The following is a 13,454-nucleotide window of genomic DNA, read 5'->3' as shown; positions in this document are numbered from 1 at the left end:
AGGGAAGGGAACAACACTCACAGGGCTGGGTGAAGGGGTGGAGGAGAGGGGCAGGAAGAACAGTGGTGGAGGTGGGAGGATGGGAAGGGATAACACCAGGAAAAATGTCTGACATAGGCAACGGTGGTGGGTGGAATAGAGACTGCAAACCACCCTGGCATGTATGTAACTATGCAACAATCCTGCAGGATGCAGGAAATGCACATGTACCTCAGAGCCCAAATACCAAAAAAAAAAAAAAAAAAAAAAAAAAAATCTAGTTCGTTTTCTAAATTTTCACATTTTAAAAATGAGATCTGACCAAGTTAACTGTCATAGCTGGTGACCGAAATAGTTTCCATAATCCTCTGTCTACGCTATTTGGTTCCAATAGTTTTTAGTGTAATTTATCCATATAATATGAGAGAAAAATATTGGTAGGAAAGTCAGAATTACACTGTAATCTTACAATTGATGAGAGAAATTTTATGTTAATATTTTAATTTATACCATAAAATATTTAAGGATTTATAAAAGTTAATGATTACCAATATAAACAGGACATTTTAAAAGACTATCTGGTATAAGCTCTGGTAGTGTGTGTGTGTGTGTGTGTGTGTGTGTGTGTGTGTGTATAATGTGTATATATATATATACACATATATATGTAAGACTAATAAATCATGATTATAAAAAACAATCTTTGAAAAACAAAGTAGGCCAATTTTTAGCATCAGAGAATATTTTAATTTCAGTATCTTTTTGGTATTTTACACAGATTTACACTGTCTTTAACTTAAGAAGAACAAATATACTCTTGGGAAACGAAAGAACCTGCAGAATATTCCTAACAGTTTATAGTTAATTCTAAGACGAGTAGCCAAAAAGGCAGAGAAGGTATTTCAAAGAGAGAACAACAGTGCAGAGACAATTCAACATGTCCTGTAGAACCACAAATATATTGAGGTACAGATTATGCCATTTTTTAAGACATCTGATATAGTCTTCTTTTAAACATATGATATATTTTTGAGTCTGATATATATGAAACATATAATAGAGTTTCCTAGGCCAGGGTCCCCAATCCCTAGCATGCGGACTGGTACCGGTCCAATCTGTGGCCTTATAGGAACTGGACCAGGAGGTGAGCAGTGGACCAGCAAGCATTACTGCCTGTCAGATCAGCAGTGGCATTAGATTCTCATAGGAGTGTGAACCCTATTATGAACTGCACTAGAGGGATCAATGTTGTGTGCACCTTTTAAGAATCGAATGCCTGATGTGAGGTGGAACAATTTCATCCCGAAATCATTCTCACTAACACCCCCTATCCATGGAAAAATTGTTTTTCATGAAATTGATCCCTGGTGCCAAAAAGGTTGAGGACTGATGCTCTAGGCAACTAGAAATATAAGTTTTAAGCTTAAACAAGAGCTTGGATTGAAAACAGGGTTAAAGCCATTAGGAATAGGTGACTTGTGGATGAGACAGTTCAGGGAAAATGAATAGAATAAGATCAAAATGGAAATAGATGCAGTTAAGGTTCAGCAGAGAAACCCAAATGGAGACTAAATGAAAGAAAATAAGAAAAAGAAGAGCTAAAAAAAAAAAAAAAAAACAGAGTGTACTAAGGTAAAGACCAAAAATATTTCAAAGATCAAGTAGGCACTACTATTAATACTGTAGGTATAAGAATTAAAATATGTCCACTATTCCTTGGTGACTTTAATTAAGGTAGCTGTAATCATGTAGTGGGTGTGGATGTATGTCAGACTACAACAGACTAAGTAATTAATGAAATCAAGCAGTTAATTCAGTATTACTTAACTCATATTAATACAATCAAGTGATTAATGAAATTAAGTCTAGCACAGAATTTTGTTTCACAGGTTTAGCTGTGAAAGGAAGGAAAGGAATAAGGAGATAGCTAGGAAAGGCATGAGGTTTAAGATTTACTTTTGTTCTTAAGATAGAAAAGACCTGAGAACACATAATGTTATAGGAAGGAGTGAGTAGAAAGAAAGGAAAAGACAGACAAAATGAATTTTTTTAAGGAGATGGAACATGTACAAACATAGGGAAAAGAAAAAGTGTCTTAAGATGTTTAAAATACAGGATCTTTAAAAGTCTTTAAGCAGAAGATCTGAGGTACCAGATGTATTAGTCCATTCTTGTGCTGCTATGATGAAATATCCAAGACTGGGTATTTTATAAAGGAAAGAAGTTTAATTAATTGAAGATTCTGCATGGCTGGGGAAGCCTGAGGAAATTTACAATCATGGTGGAAGGCACCTCTTCACAGGGCCACAGGGGAGAGAATGAGTGTCCAACAAAGGAGGAAGCTCCTTCTAAAACTATCAGATCTCATGAGAACTAACTCATTATCATGAGAACAAGACAGAGGAAACTGCATCCAGGATTCAACTATGTTCCATCCATGACATGTGGGGATTATGGGAACTACAATTTAAGATGAGATTTGGATAGGGACACAGCCAAACCATATCATTCCCTCCAGTCCCTCCCAAATCTCATATCCTAACAATTCAAAACACAATCATGTCTTGCCAACAGTCCTCCAAAGTCTCAACTCATTCCAGTATTAACTATGCTGATGCAAAAGGTGGACTCCCATGGCCTTGGACAGCTCTGCCCATGTGGTTTTGCAGTGTATAGTACCCCTCAGGGCTGCTTTCACTAGCTGGCATTGAGTGCCTGCAGCTTTTCCAAGCTCATAGTGCAAGCTGTTAATGAATCTACCATTCCAGGGTCTGGAGGATGGTTCTCATAGCTCCAGCAGGCAGTGCCCCAGTGGGGACTCCATATGGAGGCTCCAACCCACATTTCACTTCCGTACTGCCCTAGCAGAGGTTTTCCATGAGGGCTCCACCCCTGCAGCAGTCTTCTGCCTGGATATTCAGGTGTTTTCATACATCGTTTGAAATCTAAGCGGAGGTTCCCAAACCTCAATTCTTTACTTCTGCTTACTTGTTGAACCATCACCATATGGAAGCTGCCAAGGCTTGGAGCTTGCACCCTCTGAAGCAATGGCCTGAGCTGTACCTGGGTCCCTTTTCATTACAGCTGGAGCTGAAGCAGCTGGGACAAAGGGCATCATGTCCTGAGGCTGCAAAGAGTAGGAGGGCTCTGGGTCTGGCTCAGGAAACCATTTTTCCCTCCTAACCTTTCCAGCTTGTGATAGAAGGGGCTACTGCAAAGGTCTCCGACATGCCTTGGAGGCATTTTTCCCATTGTCTTGGAAATTAGCATTTGGCTCCTCACTACTTATGCAAATTTCTGCAGCCAGCTTGAATTTCTACCCAGAAAATGAGTTTTTCTTTTCTACAACATCATCAGGCTGCAAATTTTCCAAACTTTTATGGTGTGTCTTGAATGCTTTGGTGCTTAGAAATTTCTTCCACCAAATACCCTAAATCATCTCTCCCAAGTGCAAAGTGCAAAAGGAAAATAAATCTTGGGGTCCCCAAATCACAAGCTAAAGGGAAAAGTCAAGCTGGGAAGTGGGTCAGGCAAAACTACCTCCCCTTTTGTTTCCTAAAAAAGAGGACTAAAAGATGAAAAGCTACACATCTCCCCCATATTTTGCCCACAAGAAAATTAAATTCTTAGTGAGCTCCAAGATCTTTACCCTAAGGGGTTTCTGTTAAAACTTCACCATGGCAGTTAAATTGGTGGCTTGTTTTTACAGGTGCAATCACTACCACCACCAAGCCCACCCACCCCCACCCCCATCCACCAGACAAATGCGTATCTGATTGTTTCCCTGCCCCATTTTTTCTGTTATCTTATGTAAAAATGAGGACTCCTCACATTTTTCCTTGCCCCATTTGTCTATGTCATCTCAGGTTAAAAAAATGCAGATTCACTGGGCCAGGCAAAGGCATGAATAACTATTTTCCCCCGTCTCCCTCTTTCATGAGAATTGTATACTTCTCAACGTCTCACTCTTTCCCCTTTAAATCTGGAGCCCTCAAAATCATGTTTGGAGAAGGTATAGACCTATTTCCAGGGTGCACATCCTTAACTTTGGCAACTAAACCTCCTAAAATGATTGAGCCTTGTCTTGTCATTTTTCTCAACTGACATAAGTTACACAGATCTCTAAGGCAGGGACAAATGCTGCCAATCTCTTTGCTAAAGCATAACAAGAATCAGCTTTATTCCAGTTCCCAATAAGTTCCTCATCTCCATCTGAGACCACCTCAGCCTGGTCTTCATTGTCTGTATCAACTATCAACATTTTGGTCAATGCCATTCAACAAGTCTCTAGAAGTTCCAAACTTTCTCACATTTTCCTGTTTTCTTCTGAGCCCTCCAAACATTCCAATCTCTGCCTGTAACCCAGTTCCAAAGTCACTTCCGCATTTTAAGGTACCTAAAGCAGTAACCCACTCTCTGTGATACTAATTTACCATAAGTCCATTCACCTGCTATTATGCAGAAATACCCAAGACTGGGTAATTTATAAAGGAAAGAGGTTTAATTGACTCACAGTTCCACATGGCTGGGGAGGCCTCAGGAAACTTACAATCATGGCAGAAGGCACCTCTTCACAAAGAGGCAGGGTAGAGAATGAATGCCCAGCAAAGGGGGAAGCGCCTTATAAAACCAAACTATCAGATTTCATGAGAACTCATTCACTAACTATCGTAAGAACAGGATGGGAGAAACTGTTACCATGATTAAATTATTTCCACCTAGTCCCTCCCACAACATGTGGGAATTACAATTCAAGGTAAGATTTGGGTGGGGACACAGCCAAACCATACCACCAGATTTCAGTTTTTTACAAAGCAGGGTGAGAAAGGATTTATAGGGAACAAGGCTGAAGTTAGAAAGATAAGGTAGAAAGTTGTTTGTTTGTTTGTTTGTTTGTTTTTAATTTAGTCAAGAAATGACGGAATTTTGAAATGAGAGTGGTAGTAATGTGAATATAGAGAGACAGTTGGATTTAAAACATGTTTAGGGCCGGGCGCGGTGGCTCAAGCCTGTAATCCCAGCACTTTGGGAGGCCGAGGCGGGTGGATCACGAGGTCAAGAGATCGAGACCATCCTGGTCAACATGGTGAAACCCCGTCTCTACTAATGGTGCAAAAAATTAGCTGAGCATGGTGGCGCGTGCCTGTAATCCCAGCTACTCCGGAGGCTGAGGCAGGAGAATTGCCTGAACCCAGGAGGCGGAGGTTGCGGTGAGCCGAGATCGCGCCATTGCACTCCAGCCTGGGTAACAAGAGCGAAACTCCGTCTCAAAAAATAAAATAAAATAAAATAAAATAAAACATGTTTAGACGTTAAATCAAGAAGGTATTATTGAGCAATATAATATAATATTCAGGAGTTAGGGATGACACCAGGTGTCTGGCCATGGTTCCTTGAAGGACAGTGGTACTAAAAAAGGAATTTAGGTCCACTAGGCAGCTGCATTTGAAGTTTAGAAAAAAGAGATCTAAGAAGAAGGTATAGAGATTTGAGGTAATTGGGAACTGAGGCTTTGGGAATGTGTAAGATTTGCTAAGGAACGTATGAAGAACAGACAGACCCTCAAGAACCCTAACTGATAAGACAAAAAAGACCCTCCACAAATGAAGAATGCCAGAAAGAGCACTGTGTTACAAAAGCCAAGGAATGTTTCAATAAAGGAGTAGTCAATGAGGTTAAACACTGCCAACAAGTATAAGAGGTAGATATTTCTATTGTTTTCTTTTCTTTCTTTCTTTCTTTTCTTTTCTTTTTTTCTTTTTTCTTTTTTCTTTTTCTTTTTTTTTTTTTTTTTGAGACAGTCTTGCTTTGTTGCTCAGGCTGGAGTGCAGTGGCACGATCTCAGCTCGCTGCAACCTCCACCTCCTGGGTTTATGTGATTCTCATGCCTCAGCCTACCAAGTAGCTGGGATTACAGGAACACAGCACCATGCCTGGCTAATTTTTTGTATTTTTAGTAAAGTCAGGGTTTCTCCATGTTGGCCTGGCTGATCTCAAACTTCCAACATCAGATGATCCACCTGCCTCGGCTTTCCAAAATTCTGGGATTACAAGCATGAGTCACTATATCCAGCCTGACATTTCTTCCATTTAAATAAAAGTGGATGAGGACAAGAGCAGGCACTGATGTAATTAAGTCTACAAGTTTGGCAGGAGAAATTTGAATGAATTTCTAATGATGAATTCTGTTTTCTCAGGTATCAAGAGGTGAAGTATTTTGCTAAGACTGAAGTGAAGGAATGAAGAGAGTGGAGATCAGAAACAGGTACTGTGAAGACTAAGTGAGCTGACCACAAAAATCTAGGCAGGTCAGGCAACATTTTTAGCCAAGGTAAGTTTGTAAGAACCTTGCTAAGAAATCACTAAAGAAAATCTTAAATGTTAGTATTAGTCTTGGCTATTTTATCAGTGAGCAAGTACCTAGAACAAAAGTAGAGGGAGATTTTCTATCTTAAATTAGCAAACTGAAATTAAAACATTTAAAAATATGAACAATGTTTACCAGATATGGATATTCTGACACATACCTAGAAATGTGTAGAAAAGGAAACATATAAAAGCAATCCTTTTAAACCTATCACATATTTTCTTTAAAAAATGAAAGCTGGATAATATTCTACTGAAAGTATGAAAAGAATTAACTACTAAGAACCACAGGTATTATATCCAAAGTCTTGGTATTGAAAGAGATTTTGAAGAATAGCTTTATGTATGTGAAATGTAAAATCTTGCATTTATGTAACACCTCAACTATGACTACAATTATATGTGCAGCTTATTTTATGTGATTGAACACTGATTCAACAAAAAATTCTAATAAGGTATTCTTAATAAGAAATAGTCTTCTTCCTTCTCTCTCTCTCTGTCTCTCTAATATATCACTTACAAAAATTATTTTGGAACTGCTATAGTTTATTGGAGTCACACTTTCATAGATAAAATTAACTGAAAGTGATAAAAGATGCTTTAATCAAAAAATTAGATTGCTTTTCTGAAGATATTAATTTCTATTTACAGATCTTGAATAGACTTGTCACTTTGCAATTAGAAAATTCAGATGGCTATTAACTCCAAAATTCAGAGGTAAAAATCACCTTAAAAACTTTTTTCTTCTTTTTACAAGAAAACATCTACAAGTTGTAAAAACCACCTTTGAATGCTGTAAAAAATAATCATTATCTGGGATTATTACTTTATTATTATCTGGGGTTATTAAGATGATATTTCTGGAAATACTCTAAATTTGATTTTGCAATGGCAGTGATTCCTCTGCAAAGAGACAGAATTTGTCAATCCAATTTCTATACAATTAAGTTGGCAGCACATCTACAAAGTTAGATCAGGACAAAAGTTAAATCTTCTTCTATAAGAATTGATATACTCACAAAAAAAGGTCCAATATCTACTCAAGCCTATTTTATAAACTATTTTCTTTAAATTATCACTATAAAAGGTTACCATTATCATTGTCTAAAACCGCTCTGAAATAAATTACAAGCTTTATTGTTTCAAAAAGGAAGCAAGCACTTTTTGCCAGAGCTGTCCAGAGGGAGACTTAAAACATAGTATACACACATGCACATATACATAGTTTGCACGGGGTATAGGTATAGTTTTTATAACCATATTAATAATATTTGATTTTCTTTAAAAACATCATTAATTATAATTAACTTACAACAATTGCATGTAATATATAACTCTTATGATTACTTTCATTAATGGTGATCATTTATGTTCCAGATACTGGTTAAAAGTACATTATTTCATTTAATTCTGAGAATGATTATGTGCTATAAATATTATTACCTATATCTAAGTGTGGGTTAACTGAGGTTTGAAGAAATTTAAGTACTTGCTCAATGATATATTTCTAGTAAGCTGTGGGAGGTAGAAGTTGACACCATATCCATATAATTGCAAAGCCCATGTTTTTAACCACCAGGCTAGAAAACTCCTAGAAAATGAATAGAAAACTATTCATTAAAGTCTTTCAAATGGATGACTTCTATGATTAATGGATTTAAGCAAAAAAAAACAAACAAAAAATCCCCACTAAGAATATTTCAAGAATCAATGTCTTACATAATTTTGCTTTACTGAATCTATTACCTATCTGTTGGTGATCTCTTTTCATAGTTGTATTTCCTAAAATAAAATATTCTTACATATAGAAAAATAAGATTCCCACTTAATCTGTCATTTTTAGAACCATAAGAATAGTGCATATTTCAAAGGTTTCTGTAGGGACAAAGAATTCATTTACTTAACCTGAGTTGCCTTACTTTATTTCTCCCTAGTCTAACAAACATCCTTATTCTACCACATATCTTCACTGATCTAAATTGTCAGTCTCTGCTTCTCAAAATTTTACTTATTGTTTTGTTGTATATAAAAGGTGACATCATTTCACTAATTAGTAATAACAAAAACTTCTGTATTAAGCAGACGATTATATGTTTAAATTATATGTTAAATTTTAGAACCTAAAACTACAGTGATTTTGAAAAGTTAAAAAGGGGGTTAACAATAAAAAGTTAAAAAGGGGGTTAACAAGTTTTTTCTATTTTAAATAACTGGTCTTTGAAATATAAATAGCCCAACACTAAAATCTGACCCATCTTTTTTTTTTTTTTTTCTTACCTCAGGTTCACTGGAAATATTCAAAATGAGAGCCCACAATTCAGCTCTCAGTGCCGTGGGACTGCCTTGTCTGATGTACTGTTGAGCAGCAGCACTATCTTGTTCTGCTAGAACTGTTCAAAAGTATATGAAAATCTCCTTAGAAAACTCATAATAAGAAACATCACTGATATCTTCAATTATAAATCTTTTGGGAAGCTGACATTCAGTCTTTCTATCTAACATAATTAAACCATATCTTGACCTTTTAAAATCTACTCTCTGGATTTCGATACAGCCCTATTTGCAGGCCTCCCAGTTTCAAGCCTTAAGCTCGTCCACCTCCTACCCAGTCTGGGTAGGGAGGGACTAAATGTAAGGACTTTGAGATCACTTTGCTTGAACTATAGCTTCATGGATCTGAAACTAGCATTGTGTATGTGTATATCCGTGTGTGTGCGTGTCTCTCTGTGTGTGTGTGTGTGTATGTGTGTAATTTTTATTCTATGATCAAGTAAATTCATAGCTACAGAAACTCCAAATTTCTTATGCATATTCTACTACATCATGAATGTTCTACTACTTGGAAATAGTACGGTATATCAAGTTTCATGGCTAAGAATTACAATATATAAGAACGTTGGCTATCTATTCTATTAAATGACTTCTTAGTTATTTGTCAAAATCAGCAGAAAACAGGGATTTTTAAAGACATAGAAACAAAGATCTCATAAACTTGTAAAAAGGCCCAAATCATTCTTAAGCAGCTAAGTTCACACAAGCAATATGTTATCTTTTGCTTTCATTTTCATTTTTATTTTCTTTAATGGAAATGTCAGCTACTCAGTCTGGAAATAAAGGTCCAAAAAAACTGAAATGAAGCAAAACCAAGAAAAAGGTGCATCAAAACAACTGCTAATGTTAATCTAATCAGTAGTGTTTTCTTATATTTTCTTCTTAAAAAGAAAAGGAAAATAATCTCATATTAAATGAAAATGACATGAGCAGAAGAAACAAATCATGAAATAAAAGAGATGAAACATATTCTTTAATTTGCAATTGCTTTTAATAAAAGTGCCAAATCATACAAATAAAGTCTTCTAAATAAATATGATTTTTAAAAATTGAACTAGGAAATTTGGTACATGACAATGTAATTGTCATACTAGGTTCATTCTGACACAAAGACCAATCTATCCTTCATATTTCAAAGACACAATAGGATTTATAAAAACAAGGAAAAGAATCTCCAAAAGATAGAGAAAAACACTAAGATGCACTTTGGTTATTAAGTCATACCACTGTGAATGGTCACTGGGAACCATTACAGTTATATTTTCTCCTGATGCATGAGCATATTCCCATTAACTCTAATGAGAGGTGTGTGGGTGCATCCAAGACAGAACCTGCCTCTTTGATTTTGAAATGAAATTCTACAGCCGAATAGATTAAGTTAACATCCCTGAGGACTATGTGTCTGTATTTCCTTTTCAGTGAATCAGCTGTATACTTCTTTCTCTGACATTTATTGATAAAGCCAAAGTGATACATTTTCCCTACTTATAAAGACTCTCATTATATAATCTGCATGGTTAAATACTACCCCTCTTTAGGTTTTTTGCTTTTCAGAGTTTAAATTTCTCTTGGAGGTTAATTGAGGCAGACATTTACTTAGGACTTTCTCATTTTTCAGAAATAATAACATTTATAATTAAAAGCTTACCTTTTTGTCCAATACGTACATGCTCATTTTCAAAAAGTTCTAAAAATGTTAAAAGAAAATAATTAGAACAAGATTAAGTATATTTTTCTGGTATTGATATGTTCAATGATTTTTAAAGCCAGATGGCTCTATGGAAAACAACCAAGAATATCATATATGTAAAAAACAATTTTTTTCTAAATTATTTAAAATTAAATAATTTTTTGCTTAAAATTAAAATGAGCATTTAATCAATCAAAAAAAAAATGATGAATGAACTTTCCCTTTGTTAAAATATCTCCTCATAACACAAAAATGTTCCTGTTCATTTATCTTTAATTTTTTTCTAAAGGAAAAACAAAACTTACTGACAGCTTAATTTACAAAATCCTGCTTCCACTCCTCTCTACCATTGGCCGTCTCATAAAAGCCTTACTACTATATAGGTAAAATCTCACTAGCCAAATGCCATTTTAAAGGATTCTATGGGGAGATTTTTTAAAGCACAAATCATAATGGAAAAAGATCATGAACTAGACCATATTACATTAAAAAAAAAAACAAACTTCTATTCATCATAAAACACTGTTAAGAGAGTAAAAATGTAAGTAATAGAGTAGAAGAATTTATGTGCTGTACATACATCTGGCAAAAGACTCCTATCAGAATATATAAAGAACTCCTGGTAGACAAAGACAGATGACTGTCAGACACAAGCAGGCAAAAGACTTAAACAGAGGCTCTTCACAAAAGAAGTGACCTGAAGGACCAATAAACGTAAAAAGTTGCTCAACCACAGTAGTTTTCAGGGAAATGCAATTAAAACCACTATAAAATACACAATCTCCACAATAGCTAAACTAAAACAGACTGACAATTCTAAATGTACAAGCTGTGGAGCAAATGAACTTCTCATACAAAGCTAGTGGGATTAGAACTTAGCATACTGTGGAAAACTGTCCAGCAATATCTACTAACACTGAATATATGTGCATATCCCATGACAATTAGAAATCCACTCTAAGTTATAAACCCTAATGCATACACATGTGCACTAAGAGACATGTACAAGAATATTCACAGCACCACGTTGATAATAACTGAAACATAAAGAATTCAAATTACCATCGGCAGGACACTAAATAGTGGTATATTCGTACAATAGACTATAATACAGCAATGAGAATGAATGAATTATAATTCTCTACAAAACCATGGATATTACAAAGAAAAGCAAGAAAAGCCAAACACAGAAAAGTATATACCATATGATTCCATTTGTATAAAGTACAAAAATAAACACAACTTATCTATGATGTCAGAAGTCAGAATAGTTTTTACCCATGAGAGTGACAGAATCTGGATGTGTGCCTAGGGGGGTTCTGAGATGCTGGTAATATTCTGTTTCTCAGTCCAGCTGGAGGTTACACAAGTGTGTTCACTTTGTAAAAATTCACCAATCTGTATATACATGAATTTTTAGTCTTTTAAAAAAATCCATAAAGCTGTTTTTTCACTAGAGTATTTGAGCCAGAGTGCCTTATTCTTTTATTGTATTCCTAATCCCTCTGAAGTAATTAGGAATTAATTAATTGAGCAGATTATGCAGTGACTAAGGAAAGTGTCTGGGATCCCTAACATAAATCATTTATATATATAATAATTATATGTATAAATCTATATATATAGTTATACATATAACTATATATATTTATATATAAATTATTTATACATTACTATATATATTTATATATAAATATATATATAATCTCTATATATGTATATAGTAACAATACAGTTTCATTTTAATCAGCTATGATTTCTGAGGCTTAGTGATCAAAGAGACAATGCTTCAGTGAACACTGTAATAAAATAAGATGGCAGATGTAATATGGCAGCATATTATAGTGGGGCTTAGTTCAGTAAACTTTCAGAAAATAACAAACAGTATATTACATGCACTGGAGATAGTCTTCATATAGAACTCCATAACTAGTTTTTCTCAGTTACCTTGATAGGCACATCCATCACAAAAGTAGCCCTTAACAACCTGATTTTTTTCCATCCTCCTTGACTAAGGATTAAGTTAAAATTAAGTTTAACTTAATCCTTAGTTAAAATTTCTCTTCAGATTCAAACTATAATCCTTTATGTTCATTTCAATCAATGTAGTTTATACAGTTCAAGATTTTCTTCTCATAATATGCCAAGAAATGTTTTATATTCATAATTTTCATTCAATGACTAAAGAACAGTTGAATAATCAAGTAAAAATAAGTTGCTAGCCAATTCTCATTTTCTAATAAAAGCAGATATTACTAGATGATAACAGTGCTTTATTATCCAAAGTAGTAAGAAATAACAATAACCAAAAAGACTTCTTCAAAGAATTTAACTAATTTTGCTTTCTAAATGCTATTTCCTGTCCTAAGAATAAGAAGCCTCAGAAGGTCAGTACCAGAATCTCCAACTTATACCCCAATTCTGTGTTTTCAGAGTGCCCTCAGGACCATTATGTTAATAGATGTGCCTATATTAATAGATCTTGCTTGGGAAAAGTTTGTTAAATGCTCTTGGAAGATGCTAAGCTAGAATAATTTACTTAAGACTTCTCATAGTCTTTAAGATAGCAACACACATTGTATATTTTAAGAAGGTATACAATACAACCCTTCTCAAACATTATTTGACAAGATTCTCTTTTTCACAGGGTGTCTTATGAGTGCTCTGTAGTATTACGCTTCCGGAAACACTGCACCAACTGAGTATGATGTTTTCTTTTAGAAAGAAAATGTCTGTTTAGCAGAACCATCATCTAATAAGATTCATTATTATGTATATTCAGACAATATCAGACATATGACCTCCTTCATCATAAAGGCTCATGAAGGAATGCTGACTTTGTTCACTCTGTTAACATCTGTCTCATAAATGTATTTCAAAGTAAACGTGTGTGTGTGTATTTAAAATAAATGCAATGCATGTTCATGAGAGTTTGTAAAAATAATGGCTATGACTTTTTTATTATTTTAAATAAGGATTCTATAGTATCATTGTAAAGATTTTTTCTCCTTTTATATAAAAGCTCATAAGTTCATTAAGAAACGCATTTCAAATATAATAATAATTGAATAATAGTAATGTAAAACAT

General features: G+C 34.7%; 1 protein-coding gene across 2 annotated transcripts in view; it reads right to left on the bottom strand.

The window, feature by feature from the left end:
• The window catches only part of TBC1D19 (TBC1 domain family member 19), a 164,775-nt gene that overhangs the window by 90,451 nt on the left and 60,870 nt on the right, over positions 1–13,454 (bottom strand). For both annotated transcript variants that reach the window (XM_003927498.4, XM_074395976.1), the window contains exons 10-11: positions 10,325–10,363; positions 8,623–8,735 (exon numbers count right to left, since the gene is read on the bottom strand). In XM_003927498.4, the coding sequence (XP_003927547.1) occupies positions 8,623–8,735; positions 10,325–10,363 (152 nt within the window). The remainder of the gene's footprint in view (positions 1–8,622; positions 8,736–10,324; positions 10,364–13,454) is intronic.

The sequence above is a fragment of the Saimiri boliviensis genome, chromosome 3, assembly GCF_048565385.1.
Source record: "Saimiri boliviensis isolate mSaiBol1 chromosome 3, mSaiBol1.pri, whole genome shotgun sequence".
Classification (NCBI taxonomy): Eukaryota; Metazoa; Chordata; class Mammalia; order Primates; family Cebidae; genus Saimiri; species Saimiri boliviensis.
This window is presented reverse-complemented; position numbering and strand designations above follow the sequence as displayed.